Source organism: Canis lupus, chromosome 19 (genome assembly GCF_048164855.1).
Source record: "Canis lupus baileyi chromosome 19, mCanLup2.hap1, whole genome shotgun sequence".
Taxonomy (NCBI): domain Eukaryota; kingdom Metazoa; phylum Chordata; class Mammalia; order Carnivora; family Canidae; genus Canis; species Canis lupus.
The window spans coordinates 4,008,227-4,021,430 of record NC_132856.1 but is presented as its reverse complement, the minus strand read 5'-3'; the positions used below and the strand labels follow the sequence as shown (position 1 = coordinate 4,021,430).

Sequence of the window (13,204 nt, the reverse complement as noted above, 5' to 3'; positions counted from 1 at the left end):
GGCCTGGCCGGGAGCCCCCAGAGCCGAGGGGACCGAGGGCTTTCCTCCCTCCTCGGATTATTAAAAAGTTCATTTCCTGGCGAATCGGGTGACGTCAGGGGCCCGGCGTCGCGGTGGCGGGGCCGCCCGGCCGGAGAAGCCGCCTCCAGTTACCCAATTACCGACTGTCAATCCCGCCGCCCCTCCCCCCACCCTCCCGGGGGTGGCCCGGACCCCCGCCCTCTCCCGGGTCCCGGACCCACCTGGGATCCCTCTGGGCTCCTACTCCGAGAGCCGTAGACTCAGCTCAGGAGAGGGGCTGCAGCGCGACGATTACTCCCCTTACCCCCGCACCTGTCTCAATCCCCCCAAAGTTCTTTGTCTCCGGCCCCCCTCCCGCCCCCACCTCCGCCTCCCTGGTCGGCCATAGGCTCCCTTGGAGCCTCGGTGTCCTCCGTCTGTACGACGGGAGAGAGCAAGGCGATTTGTGCTCGGCCGCTCCCCCGCAGAGCTGGGTCTCTGCACTGGAGGTGTGTGGAGAGCAGTTCCAGGTGACTTAGGGGAAGGAGTTCTCAGTGTACCGCCGCCCTCTCCCCAGGGGCCGCCCTAGGGACCCCCGGGGTGGGGGAGAAATGCCTCCTCTTGCCCGGAGGCGTCTCCTTCGAGCCGGCGCCGGCGCCAGTCCGGGTCTCCGCGGCCTCGCCCCAGGCAGTTCGGCCCGCTGGTCTGCGAAGGCCACGCCCGGGAAGGGGACGCCCCCTCCCCCTCTCGGGGGCCGCCGGCCAGGCCACCTCCACCCGGTCAAGCACAGGCCTAAGCGGCCTGTTGTCCGGGACCCAGAAGCCCGCTCGTGTGGCACAGTTCCTCCCCTCCTTGCGCCTGCTGCCCCTCAGCTGTCCCCCCAACAATCCCCTGCCCAGCCAGCGCCCGAGGCGGGGGAGGGAATGGCCGGGTAGGTAGCTGGGACTCCAACCAGCTGCTTCAGGGCTAAAGGAGCTGGGATCCGAGAGTGGAATAGCTGGGGTCCCGGGGAGAGGACACTCAGACACCCGGAGGGTGCACCCCCCGTGCTCCCGGGGAGGGGTCCCCCGTTGGAGGTTAGTTACTGGGACGCGGGCCCTGAGGTTAGGGGGATCCAGGAGCGTTCGCGTGAGGGGGCGCAGCAGGCGGCCAGCGGGGTGAGGGTCCTGGCGGGGGCGGGGGGGCGCGCTGGCAGCAGGGGCCGCCGGGAGGGCGCTGGGAGGGGGCCCGCGGGCGGAGGGGGGCAGGCCCGCGGGTCAGTCCGGGAGTCCGGCGGCCCGAGTTGCGGGCGCAGCCAATGGGGGGCGGAGGCTGGGCGGCGCGCGGCGCTGATTGGCTGGCGCGGGCTTCTTAGGCGTGCACGGCCCCCGCTTCATGTCTGTGCAGGAGTCGCGAGCTGGCGCCAGGGCGGCCGGAGGATGCCGAGGGGCCGGAGCCGGGCGGGCCCGAGGCCGAGGCGCGCGCTGTCCCCCGCTCGAACCCCGTGAGCCCAGCGGCCTGAAGCGCAGTTCCTGAGCCCGCCGCTCCTGGGGCTCCGACCGGTGCTGATCCCCGCCCCCGAGGCCGCAGTCCCCTCCCCGCGGCGCTGCGTGTGTAAGTTTGGGGTGCGAGAGCTGGCCGGGGGCCTGGGGCGCGCCGAGCTCCGAGAGGTCTCTTCCGGGGCTCAAGGCCGCCGGGGCCGGCTGCGAGTCACTGCTTTGATGTGCCTCGGGGGAGGCCGTGGTGCGCCGCCTGGGAGTGCGCTCAGGGGCTGGCTCCCAGCCGCTGGGGCAGCGTGTGCGTGTGGGGGGCGGGGGGCGCCAAGTCGGTGTGTGTATCCGGCGCCAAGTGTAGGTATGTGAGTGCCGCTGGGATCGTGTGCCCCGGTGGGTGCCCAGGCGTCTGTCTCTAACTTTTGGTCTGTGTGTTTGTGTTTATGTAGCGGGAGGGAAGGGAGTCGGGGTGAGTGTCTGACTTAAAGAGAGACTCTGTGTGTTTGCTGGGGTCGCTGCTGTCGGGGCTTGTCCCCGAGTGTAACGCGGCGCGCACGAGCGTGCGGCTCTGGGACCGGGGGTCACCAAGCGAGTGTGCGCGCCTGAATCCTCTCCTCCGCCTTCCTTTCGTTTTGAGCTTTGAGCCTTCCTCCCACCCGGGACTGTCCCTCGGCTGCGCTCGGCTGGGGCGCGGCGGCTGCGGGACTCCGCGTGGCGGGACCTCGGGGGATGTCAGGCCGTGGCGGCGCCCCTCACGCCCCCTTCCGTCGCGCAGGGACGCCGCCACCGCCTCGGCCCAGATCCCGAGCCTCCCCCGCCGGCCATGGAGGTGGCGCCGGAGCAGCCGCGCTGGATGGCGCACCCCGCCGTGCTGAATGCGCAGCACCCCGACTCGCACCATCCGGGCCTGGCGCACAACTACATGGAGCCCGCGCAGCTGCTGCCTCCCGACGAGGTGGACGTCTTCTTCAACCACCTAGACTCGCAGGGCAACCCCTATTACGCCAACCCAGCCCACGCGCGGGCGCGCGTCTCCTACAGCCCCGCGCACGGTGAGCCCAGGGCCGGTGGGTGACTGGGAAGCCCGGCGCGGGAGGGGAGGAGGCCCCGACTGCCTGCTTCCCGGATGTGAGATCCGCAGGAGTTGGAGCAGCTGAAAAATTGGGGCGGGAAAGGTGGGGGCAGCAGCCTCTTGGGGAGGGTTTGGGCACCAGGGGGTTTCTGCCCATTTGCTGCTGGCCTGTGGGGGTTCCCTCCAGGCCTTGGTGGTCCAGTGGGTTCCTTCTGTGCCACTTGTCCTTCAGCTCCCGAGTGACATTCTTGATTATTGCCGGTTGGGGTGTTATGTTTCTGGTTTTCTTTGGGAAGAAGGTTACTGCTGGTTGTGAGTTGTGGTGTTGTGTATCTGAGTCCTGGCCAGGCTCAGCCTCTGCCCATCCTGACCCCTCTCCTTCCTCCTGCAGCTCGCCTGACTGGAGGCCAGATGTGCCGCCCACACTTGTTGCATAGTCCAGGGTTGCCCTGGCTTGACGGGGGTAAAGCTGCCCTCTCAGCCGCAGCAGCACACCACCACAATCCCTGGACCGTGAGCCCCTTTTCCAAGACACCACTCCACCCCTCAGCTGCTGGAGGCCCGGGCGGCCCCCTCTCCGTGTACCCAGGGGCAGGGGGCGGGAGTGGGGGAGGCAGCGGGAGCTCTGTGGCCTCCCTCACTCCCACTGCAGCCCACTCTGGCTCCCACCTCTTCGGATTCCCACCCACTCCACCCAAGGAAGTGTCTCCGGACCCCAGCACCACGGGGGCTGCCTCTCCAGCCTCCTCTTCCGCAGGGGGTAGCGCAGCCCGGGGGGAGGACAAGGATGGCGTCAAGTACCAGGTGTCACTGACCGATAGCATGAAGATGGAAAGCGGCAGTCCCCTGCGCCCAGGCCTGGCTGCCATGGGCACCCAGCCTGCTACACACCACCCCATCCCCACCTACCCATCCTATGTGCCGGCCGCTGCCCACGACTACAGCAGCGGACTCTTCCACCCCGGAGGCTTCCTGGGTGGCCCTGCCTCCAGCTTCACCCCTAAGCAGCGCAGCAAGGCACGCTCCTGCTCAGGTAACAGCAGGTGCCAGTGACTTAGTGGAAGTGGGGTTGGTTTGTGCTTTAGGCGGGATGTGGGGTGGGGGAGGTGGGGGGGTGGGGAGGGCTGTGATAGGGGAGACGGGGCAATGTCACCCTTCCAGATCTGGGGATGGGCGATGATCCCCTCAACAACTTCCAACAGATGTTTGAGACTCCAGCATGGGGGAGGAGGAGCCCTAAAACTTTTGTTCATTTCTTAACTGTTCCCAAGGGTCCCCAAAGTTCGTTTCCCTTCCCCCCTCCTCACCCTCCCTTCTAAGGTTGGCCACTGCCAGACTGAACACAGAACGGGAATTCCCCCTTCCCTTCCCCTTAATCTTAAGTGAAAATGTGAGCAGCCTCTTGACTTAGTGTGTGAGAGAATTCGAGACTCGAGTGACAGCAGTGAGGCTGTGTGTACGTGTGTTTGTGAGTGTGCGTGCATGCTGTGGGTGCACTCGTAGGTGCTCCAGACCCTCAAGGAATCTGGTTCTCCGACTCAATCAGTCCTATCTTGGGATTTCGATGTTTCCCAATCTCCTTGGGAGATTTCCCCCAAAGCAACATTCCCAGGGCTTTTTCCTGCTCCCTGCCCCCTGGCGTGTCCTTCATTCTCCCTGCCTGAAGGCAGGAGTGAGGGGATGAAGCTCTAAGTGCCTCTGCCCCTTTGCCGGAGGAGAGGGCTGGGGCCAAGCTGGTTTGTCTAAGAATCTGGCCAGAGAGCTGAAACCAGGGCTAGTGCCGGGCTTTTACTGTCAATGCTTACCTCCCGATCCCTTTAACCAAGGAAGAGGAAGATTTTTTTAAACTTTTACTCCTGAGTCCAGGAACCTTTCCTTGCCCCTATACATCGACAATTTAGTTGAAAGTAAATGGGGAAACATTTTCCCGGGCTACGTGATGCAGGGCATCTGGCTACCCTGCCTGATTGCTGCCGCCACCTCGGGCACCCACCCCAGCCCCGCCTGGGGAGGGGGGCCTGTTCTGCTCAGGCTGGCTACCTTGCCTTTAATTAGCCCCTTCTCCCAAGTTTGTTTTACACATTCTATTTGAATTCCAGATGGTCTTTGAGTAACAACAACAAAAAACAAAAACCAAAACCAAACAGCCCGCCATCCATCGACAGAAGACCAAGGTCACTTACTTAGTCTACTGGGCTTAAAAACGAAAGGGCTTATGGTTGATTTTATTTTAAAGAATGCCACCCTCGATCCGAGTCGGGGACCTGAATTCTAGGGCCTCAGTGGAAAAGGGGGAAGCTGGGGAGAAAGAAGGAAATCCCCCCTGCTTGAAGAACAGAAGCGGGGTGGGAGCTGCGGGCAGAGGATCCTGAGGTGGCAGACGCAGCTGGGGCAAAGGGAGAGATAGAAGAGGAGAGGAAGACCTAGAAAGTGAGCCAGGACCCTCCCAGGCCCAGCCCGGTGGAGCGGGCGACTCCCGCCACCGCCCTGCCGCCGGCGAGGTTTGCTGTAAATACCCTTTCTTTGTAGCGCGGAGAATCCCTGGGGCCCTGGCCCCACTCCTCCTTCTGCCCCGTTTCCCTTCCTTCCACAGAGAGTTTTATTTTATTTATTTTATTTTATTATTTTATTATTTTTTTCAGAGTGTTATCCTTTAATGAAGAGCTGGGTCAGTGGCCAGAGAGGGTTTTAAACAGGGAGCTTCAGCCTTAAGGCTACTTTCCGAACTCCTCTCCTGCAGGGGAACCTCCTCAGAGTTCCAAGGAAGGGGAACCTTCCTGCCCAGAGTCGGAGCTCAAAGTCACCCCGGGGCAGCCCGCTGCCGCCTTCTGGGCGCCTCCGCCCCCGACTCTCTCCCCTGACCCTGTCCGTTAAGCTGGCCTGCTGTATCTCCCTGTCCCCCCTGCAGAAGGCCGGGAGTGTGTCAACTGTGGGGCCACGGCCACCCCTCTCTGGCGGCGAGACGGCACTGGGCACTACCTGTGCAACGCCTGCGGGCTCTACCACAAGATGAACGGCCAGAACCGGCCACTCATCAAGCCCAAGCGGAGACTGGTAGGCGCGGGCAGCAGGTGGCTGGGTGGGTGGGTGGGGGGCCCAACCTGGGCTGAGCCGCGACTTATTTAAAAAATAAAAGTAACATCACCCAACCCTTCCAATGCAGCTGCTTTGCCTCAGATCCTTTTATCATTAAAATCACTTGGGGTCGCCTTTCTTTTAGGCCAGATTTTTTCGGCCCGGGCCGGTCTCCCCGGTCTGCAGCCCACCAGGTAACCTCACCCCACCGAGCTCAGGGATCCCCCACATTGAGTGTCCAAGGGCCCAGCTCCTGTGCCCTGGCCTCTGGCTAACTCTTTTTAAAAATAGGGCCATGAAGTAAGTTTCCTTGTAGCCCAGCACACAATCTCCTCGCGCTTATTTAAATAAAACACACACTCACACCAACCACCAAAAAAACCTGCCCTTTATTATTTTTCCATGGAGTCACCTATACTGTGTATTTTCATTTGAGTGATTTAAAAAAAATGCCCTTTCGGATCTCCTGCCGGAGTTTCCTATCCGGACATCTGCAGCCTGAAGATAAGGAAACTTCGCGTATCTGTTTCCGGACTCCGCGAGTTTTAGAGCCTCTCCTCGGCTCAATCCTGCCTCTCGCTGGGCTGTTTTGAAATTTCTAATACCCTCCGCTCTGCAAATAATGCGTAAAATGCTAAGAATAATAAATATATTTTTTTTCAAGGCGAAGTGATTTACGAGGCTTAAATCGCTTGCCACTTTGGGGGCCCCCTCCCCCTCCACCCGAGTGAGCGAGGCGGGGTGAGGGCCCAGGTGGGGGTAGGGGTAGAGGATACCACGTTGGCCCTTGAGTCAGAATTCCAGCTCCAGGCTGCTTACTCACCCTCACCTCCCTGCCCCCCTGCCCCCACCAGGCAGCAGTCAGGCAGGTCCCTCCAGCGGCGCTCCTGTGCTCTTTGCCTGGTGCTAGGAGCTCCGGCCCAGGCCGGCCCAGCCTCTGATGGTCTCCTTCCCCCAGCCGTCCTGCTGCCTGCTGCTCTTTGGGAGCTGGTGGGGCGGTGGTGGTGGTGGTGGTGGTGGTGGTGGTGGCCTGGGAGGGGGACAGGGCGGGGGGGGGGCTGGGGGGGGTGACAGATGAGTTCTGTCACCGTGGGGCTGGTGCTTATGGGCCCACAAGAGGGCATCTGCTTTCTCCGGTCAAGACTCTCTTACTTTCCTTTGTCAGGAGACTTCAGGTCCCTTCTCCAGAAACCAGACACTCATTTCCAGTCCCCCTCTGGTCTGCATTCCCTGAGGGGCTATGGGGCCGCTAGCGCTCTGTGGTTTGGGGTACAGCGTGCCTGATGGACCAGCATTGTGGTGATGGGAATGTTCTGGCTCTGCACTGTCCACTGTGGTTGTGACTGTTGATTCCTTGAAATGTAGCTAATGCCATAGAAGGAATTGAATTTCTCATTTTACTAAATTGTAGTTCAGTTGAATTCAAATAGCTCCCACGTGGCTAGTGGCTACATACGGGATGGAGCAGCTCTAGACTCCCTAAACAGTTGACGTCCCCACCCTGGGCAGGTACAAGGTTCCCCTGCCCTGGCCTCTGTGGTGCCATCACGCCCAGGGTTGTGGAGTTTGAAAGGAGGCACGTGAGAATGCAGCGCCAGACCCAGGGGCTCCAAAGGGATGGAGCCAACCTCCTCAGGGCCTCAGTTTACCTGTCTGTGAAGTTTGTTTGATGGTTGGGGGAAGTAGCTGATTTGTCCTTTTAGCTTTGCAACCCGGTTGATACTGAGATCAGGCTTCTAAGTGTTCTTTAAGTTCTGCACTGGTTTCGGTCTCAAATTCTAAAATTCCACGGCTTCGGAGATGCCTGGATTCCCTTGTGAGATTTCCCACTCCTGGGCTAAGTTGGGAGGGATGGGGTGGGGCGAGGGTCCGGAAGGGAGGTCGAAGTGGGGCGTGGGAGCCCAGCCTGCTGACGCCGCCTCTCCCCTCCCAGTCCGCCGCCAGGAGAGCCGGCACCTGTTGTGCAAATTGTCAGACGACAACCACCACCTTATGGCGCCGAAACGCCAACGGGGACCCTGTCTGCAACGCCTGTGGCCTCTACTACAAGCTTCACAATGTGAGTCTGCCCCGCCCCTGCCCGCCCCGTCCCTCCCGGGGGACCGCTCCCTCTTTGTGCTGCCAGGCGAGGGGCCCCAGCCACAATCTCCAGCGTGGCTTGGCTTGGGAGGCGGCTGCCGCTGGGCTGGGCAAGCTCCCAGTGCCAGAAGGGCTTCCCATAAGAGGGGACAAGCTGGCTAGAGGTGTGTCCCCCAAAGCGGGGGGGGGGGGGGGGGGGGTGGTGGTGCGGGGGGGCGGGGAGGGTGTGCTGCAGGTCCAGGGAAGTGGTGCCTCTTTAAACACAAAAAAGACAGGCATACAGTTTGGTTGTGTTGATGTGGGGGCGGTACTGGCACTTAGTGGGCTCAGTGCCCTGCAGGTCCCACACAGTGAAAAGCCCTTTTCTGGAAAGCGTAGCACGCTGGCTTGGCAGGGAAGACCATGATGGGCCGAGGGCATTTGCAGGTGGGATCCCTGTCCAGACCTGCCTTTGCCCCCATGTGGAAGCTGGGGGTGGGGGTCTTGTTCTGGGAAGGGAACTGGATCTCCTGAAGGTTTTGTGGTTGCCCCCAGGTCAACAGGCCACTGACCATGAAGAAGGAAGGGATCCAAACTAGGAATCGGAAGATGTCCACCAAGTCCAAGAAGAACAAGAAAGGTGCAGAGTGCTTTGAGGAGCTGTCCAAGTGTATGCAGGAGAAGGCCTCCCCCTTCAGCGCTGCTGCCCTGGCTGGACACATGGCGCCCGTGGGCCACCTCCCACCATTCAGCCACTCGGGACACATCTTGCCCACCCCAACGCCCATCCACCCCTCCTCCAGCCTCTCCTTTGGCCACCCCCACCCATCCAGCATGGTGACCGCCATGGGCTAGGGCCAGGCCCCCGGCAATCGGATGGAGAGATGCCGAGAAGGGTGGCCAGCAATGCAAGGCTGGGCACCCCTAGGCAGGGTGGGCTACACCCTTAGCGGTCTGCCCTTCCCCGAAGACTGATGCCACTCCTGCCAGCCCAGCCGGAGCCCCACGCTGCCTCTCCTGTGGGCGCTCCCCTTGGCCCTCAGCGGTCACTGTGAAGATCCTCACCCAGGCTACGAGGCAGCCTTGGCCCGGCTCACTGCCCAGGTGGGGTTTCCATCATGGATTGTTCAGAGAACAGAACGGACAACTTTATGAAGAGAAGGGGTGGGGGGTAGGGGACAGACGAAGAAAGCTGTTTTTAGAAGGAGAAGGGAGTAGGCCAAAATAATTTATTTTGTTCTCTTTTCTAACAAGGACTGGGAGACAGAGATCTGAGCTGCCCCCTGAGTTCTCTGGGTTTTCTTTTGCTCCAAGGGCCACCTGGCCCATCTGCTTGCTAGGGCCCTGGGGGTAGGTGTGCGAGGGGCTGGGGGGTGGCCTGCATCTTCTCCCCTGGCTTCCTCTCCTGAAGCAGCTGAAGCCCAGGTTGGGCTGAGCCAGTGCAGGCAGGCCACCAGCCCGGGGAGGCGGCGCGGTGCGTGCCCTGGCGGCCAGGCCCAGTAGGGCAGAGACAATCATGGGCGGTCCTGCGCAGATTCCCAGGCCAGGGCTGGGTCACAGGAAGGAAACAACATTTTCTTGAGAGGGGAAATGTCTCCCAGATCTCTCCCCTGGCTCTGAGGCCGAAGCTGGTGTGACCCGTGTACCCTTAACAAGCCTGAGCCACAGCCTGACTCCTTTGCCAGGTGGACCCCTGTACATACATCCCTTTTCTGCTAACCCCTCAACCCCTTCCCCTCCCACTCTGAGACAAAAGAAAAAAATATATATCTATATAAAAAGACTGCATAAGCTTAACTCGCTGAGGAGTTAGTTGTTTTATTTTTAAACTCATTTTGGGTCCAGTCAATTGTACGTTGCCACGGAAGCCCTCGCTATGGAAAGGAATAAAACCTACAAACCAAGGCTGTAGCTTCGCAATTATTTTTGGAAAAGTACTTGGATCCCACAGCCCTAGGATGGGGAGCCCGGGGCCTGGGGAGGCTGCTCTTGGCTTCCAGGGGCTGGTCTGGCAGGTGGCGAGGCAGGGGTTGGGGGTGGGTCCAAGGAGAGGCCACGACCCTGCTGGGGTCCCTGGAGACGCCTGGGTTCTGCTCTGCTTCGCTGTGGCTGTCTGGATCCTTCCCAAGGTACAGCTGTACATAACTGTGTCCGAGCTTAGATTCTGTATGCGGAGGAGGTGGGTGCGGCGGCCGGCAAGGGCCTGGCCGGGAGGAGGATCCTGCCGAGCCGAGCCGATGTAGTCGACCAAGTGCAATATGGGCCGGCGATCGCTGAGGGGGTGGGGGGCACCGCAGCCAGAAGTAACTTATTTTGTACTAGTATCCGCATAAGATAAAGAATCAGCAGTATTTTCTGTTTTTATGTTTTATTTGGCTTGTTTTATTTTGGATTAGTGAACTAAGTTATTGCTAATTATGTACAACATTTATATATTGTCTGTAAAAAATTGTATGCTATCCTCCTATTCCTTTAAAGTGAATACTGTTAAGAATAATAAAATACTTTTTGTGAATGCCTCTGGCCGGTCTTGTGGGCTCCCGGGCTGCTGAGTCCTGGGTGTGGAGATTGGCAGTCAGACTAATGGGTCCTCCCGGGCCCAGTGATTTAGAGAGAAGGGCTCCTGGAATAGGGGATGGGGCGGTTTGGCTGGGGTGGGAGATCCTGATCCCCCCTGCATTGCTCCCATCTGAATTTCCTCACTGTCACCCCACTGGGGCTCCTGGTGGATAGGTGGCTACTGGGGAAGCATGAGGAGGCCATGGTTTCTCCAGCCTTTGGTCTACACACTGATCCTTTTCCTGGGGCGTTTGTGGAACCCAAATGCTCTTGTGGAACAAGAGCCGCCCCTGCCCTCTACTCCATCCATTTCCTCCCAGATACTGATCAGTTCCTGTTTCTGAGCTACCTGGTCATCAATATTCCTGTTCATTGACAGATGTGATCACCAATGTTTTTGATCACTGATGTCACTGATTGCTGTCATCTTCTGTCAACAAAGCTGGTCATTGGAGATGGCTACCATGACTGATACTCTTCATTAGTGACAGGTCTGATCACCAGAGCCTGTGACCATAGACATCTGATTACTAACAACTGATCACCAACACTCAATCACCAATATTTTATCAATGCCTCCGATCAGTGACATGTCTGGTCACCGACAGCCATGAAGTGTGATCACCAGTGCTTCAGTGACTGTCTTGGCTTACTAGTAATACACCTGGTCATGAGTATCGCCTACCACCAATATTGCTGATCAGCACCTCTATTCATGTTTAATATTCCGTGTGTCTGGTGCCAACATCTCTGACGACCATTGTGTTTCTTCAGTATTTCTATTCACCAGATTTGTGACCCCTGGCACCTCTTATCATTCATGTTCTTGATTCCTGATGCTCTAGTCTTCAACACACCCAGTCATTGGTATCCTAGTTCATCAAGAAGCATGATCACCAATGTCACTAATCAATGGTTTTCTAATCATTGATAGATCTGATCACTCATATGTCTCTCCAATATCTCTAATCACATTATTTTCATCACCAATGTCTCCTTAACAGTGACTTTGGTCACTTGTCTCTAGTCACCAACATCTCTAACCAACAATATGCCTAATGACCAATGTCTCTGATCATGGGCTCCTCTTTCCACCAAATTTTCTGTCAGTGCAATCACCAGTGGCCCTGGTGACTGACATCCCTGGCTCCTCAGTGTGAATCACCTGGCTTCTAATGTCCAGCATAGGGATTGTAGAGTCTCATCTTCCAAGTCCCTGATGACCAGTGTCCCTTATATCCTGATTCCGGGGGGCACTGACTACTACCAGCCCCCTGGTCATCAGTATCCCTTAGCCACCTGTGTCTCTGTCACTAAAGTCTCTAACCATTGCTGCCTTTGGTCCCCATTAGATCACTCATCTGCAAGATCTCTGGGTGTCTCCAGCCATTGAATATGATCACTTGTCTCCTCTATGCTCAGTCATTAAGGATACGGGCACCAGTATCCTTCACTAACACTCCTGTTGCTCACTTCTTCAGTCCCCCATGTTCATGATCAATGATGAATCATATATCAAATCAATGCTGATCACCAAGACCTCCTGTTCCTCAGTGTACAGCCACTACCTCTCTGATCATGTGTTTGAATGATGTCATCTCTCACGATGCCACTGTCTCTAATTACAAGTCATTCTATTCATATGTCCCTGATGGATGACTTCTTTTAGCCCTAATCACCATTTCTGATACCCTGAGTCCATGACAATTAGGATTTCTGAAGTTCAACTTCCTTGCTCCTTGGCAGCCCTGATGTCCACATGTTCCAGAAGGCCCCTCCTTTCATCCTTCCCATCCCAGGCTGCTGGTGCTGGCAGGGTGCTTGTTAGGCCCAGAGAAGCAATGGTCCTGTGGAGGCCACATGATGCCTGCTGTGAAGTCCCAGATACCCCAGCCCATCAGGGTAGAGCAGCAGAAGCATCCCTGGGACTCTGACATAGGAGCCCTCTGCTAAGTGCCACCACCCTAACCCACCTAAGTGGTGCTAGGTGCCACCACCCTAACCCACCTCCTTTTCCTATAGACTAGAAAGCTAGAAAGGCAGAACCACCCCAGTGCATAGCTGGCTGGGCACTTGACTGCCCCTCTCAGCCCTTCCCCAGCTCATGGCATTTTGGCCTCCCCTCCATCAGCTACAGTTACAGTGAGGGCGGGAAAGGTCCTGCCCTCCCATGCCCTGGCTCTTGACTGCAGGATTGTGTGTCTATATGATCACGTACTCAAGTGTGCATGTATGTATGCCTGTTGAACACCTCCTACACACCAGGCACTCTTCTAGGTATGGGGGCTACTCCACTGCATGTAACAAACAAGAATTCCTGTCCTTGAGGAGCTTATCTTCTATGCAGTAAACACATTAATGACTCTACCTGGCCTCTGGCAAATCATCCTATTCCCTGGCCCCAAATCCAGAGCTCAGAGACAGAACCTGGAGTCCAGAGCTTTGAGTCCACAACCGGTACCCCAGTACTCAAGAACCAGACTCAAAACACAGAGCCTGTCCCCCAAATCCAGAACTTAGAGCTTGGAGCTCAGAATCCAGAACTCCTATCCAACTGGGGCCCAGAACCTGGACCTCAGAATTCAGATCTCAGAACATGGAGCCCAGAACCCAGAGCCCTGAGCATGGACTCTCAAATCCATAGCCCAGAGCTTGAGGCTCAGAACTCAGGACCTAGTACCAAGGATGTGGAGCCCAGGGCCGAGAATCTAGATCCCAGAGCGGCAATGTGGTTCTGGACCCGAAGGCTAGAATGCAGAGCCCAGAAGAACCATGGAAAGAGGCCCCTTGCCCCCTGTTTCTCATTACTGCCCTGGTCTTAGTTCCTTCTTACTGTCAACCAATATTTTTGGAGCTTCCAGTGGCAGACACTGTTGAAGGTGTCCGAAGCAGCCAGCAAGAAACAAATAGATGAGTGGATCCCCTCTGCCTGCAACATCCGGTCCAAGAGGCCAGGGACTGTGTCTGT

The 13,204-nt window shown here is 57.9% G+C and overlaps 1 protein-coding gene across 1 annotated transcript; it reads left to right on the top strand.

Moving 5' to 3' along the window:
- The first annotated feature begins 1,381 nt into the window (after positions 1-1,381).
- On the top strand, positions 1,382-10,192 carry GATA2 (GATA binding protein 2). Its single transcript, XM_072784901.1, has 6 exons — positions 1,382-1,593; positions 2,248-2,524; positions 2,936-3,577; positions 5,453-5,598; positions 7,553-7,678; positions 8,233-10,192. Exons 2-6 carry the CDS (start codon positions 2,296-2,298, stop codon positions 8,530-8,532), a joined length of 1,443 nt encoding a protein of 480 aa, XP_072641002.1. The 5' UTR covers positions 1,382-1,593; positions 2,248-2,295; the 3' UTR covers positions 8,533-10,192.
- Positions 10,193-13,204: the final 3,012 nt, after the last annotated feature.

Bases quoted from the DNA above. Each gene is read 5' to 3' on its own strand.
- GATA2 (XM_072784901.1), top strand. From the start codon at position 2,296: ATGGAGGTGGCGCCGGAGCAGCCGCGCTGGATGGCGCACCCCGCCGTG. The intron at 2,525-2,935 runs GTGAGCCCAGGG...TTCCTCCTGCAG, and splicing joins CTCCTACAGCCCCGCGCACG to CTCGCCTGACTGGAGGCCAG. The intron at 7,679-8,232 runs GTGAGTCTGCCC...GGTTGCCCCCAG, and splicing joins TCTACTACAAGCTTCACAAT to GTCAACAGGCCACTGACCAT.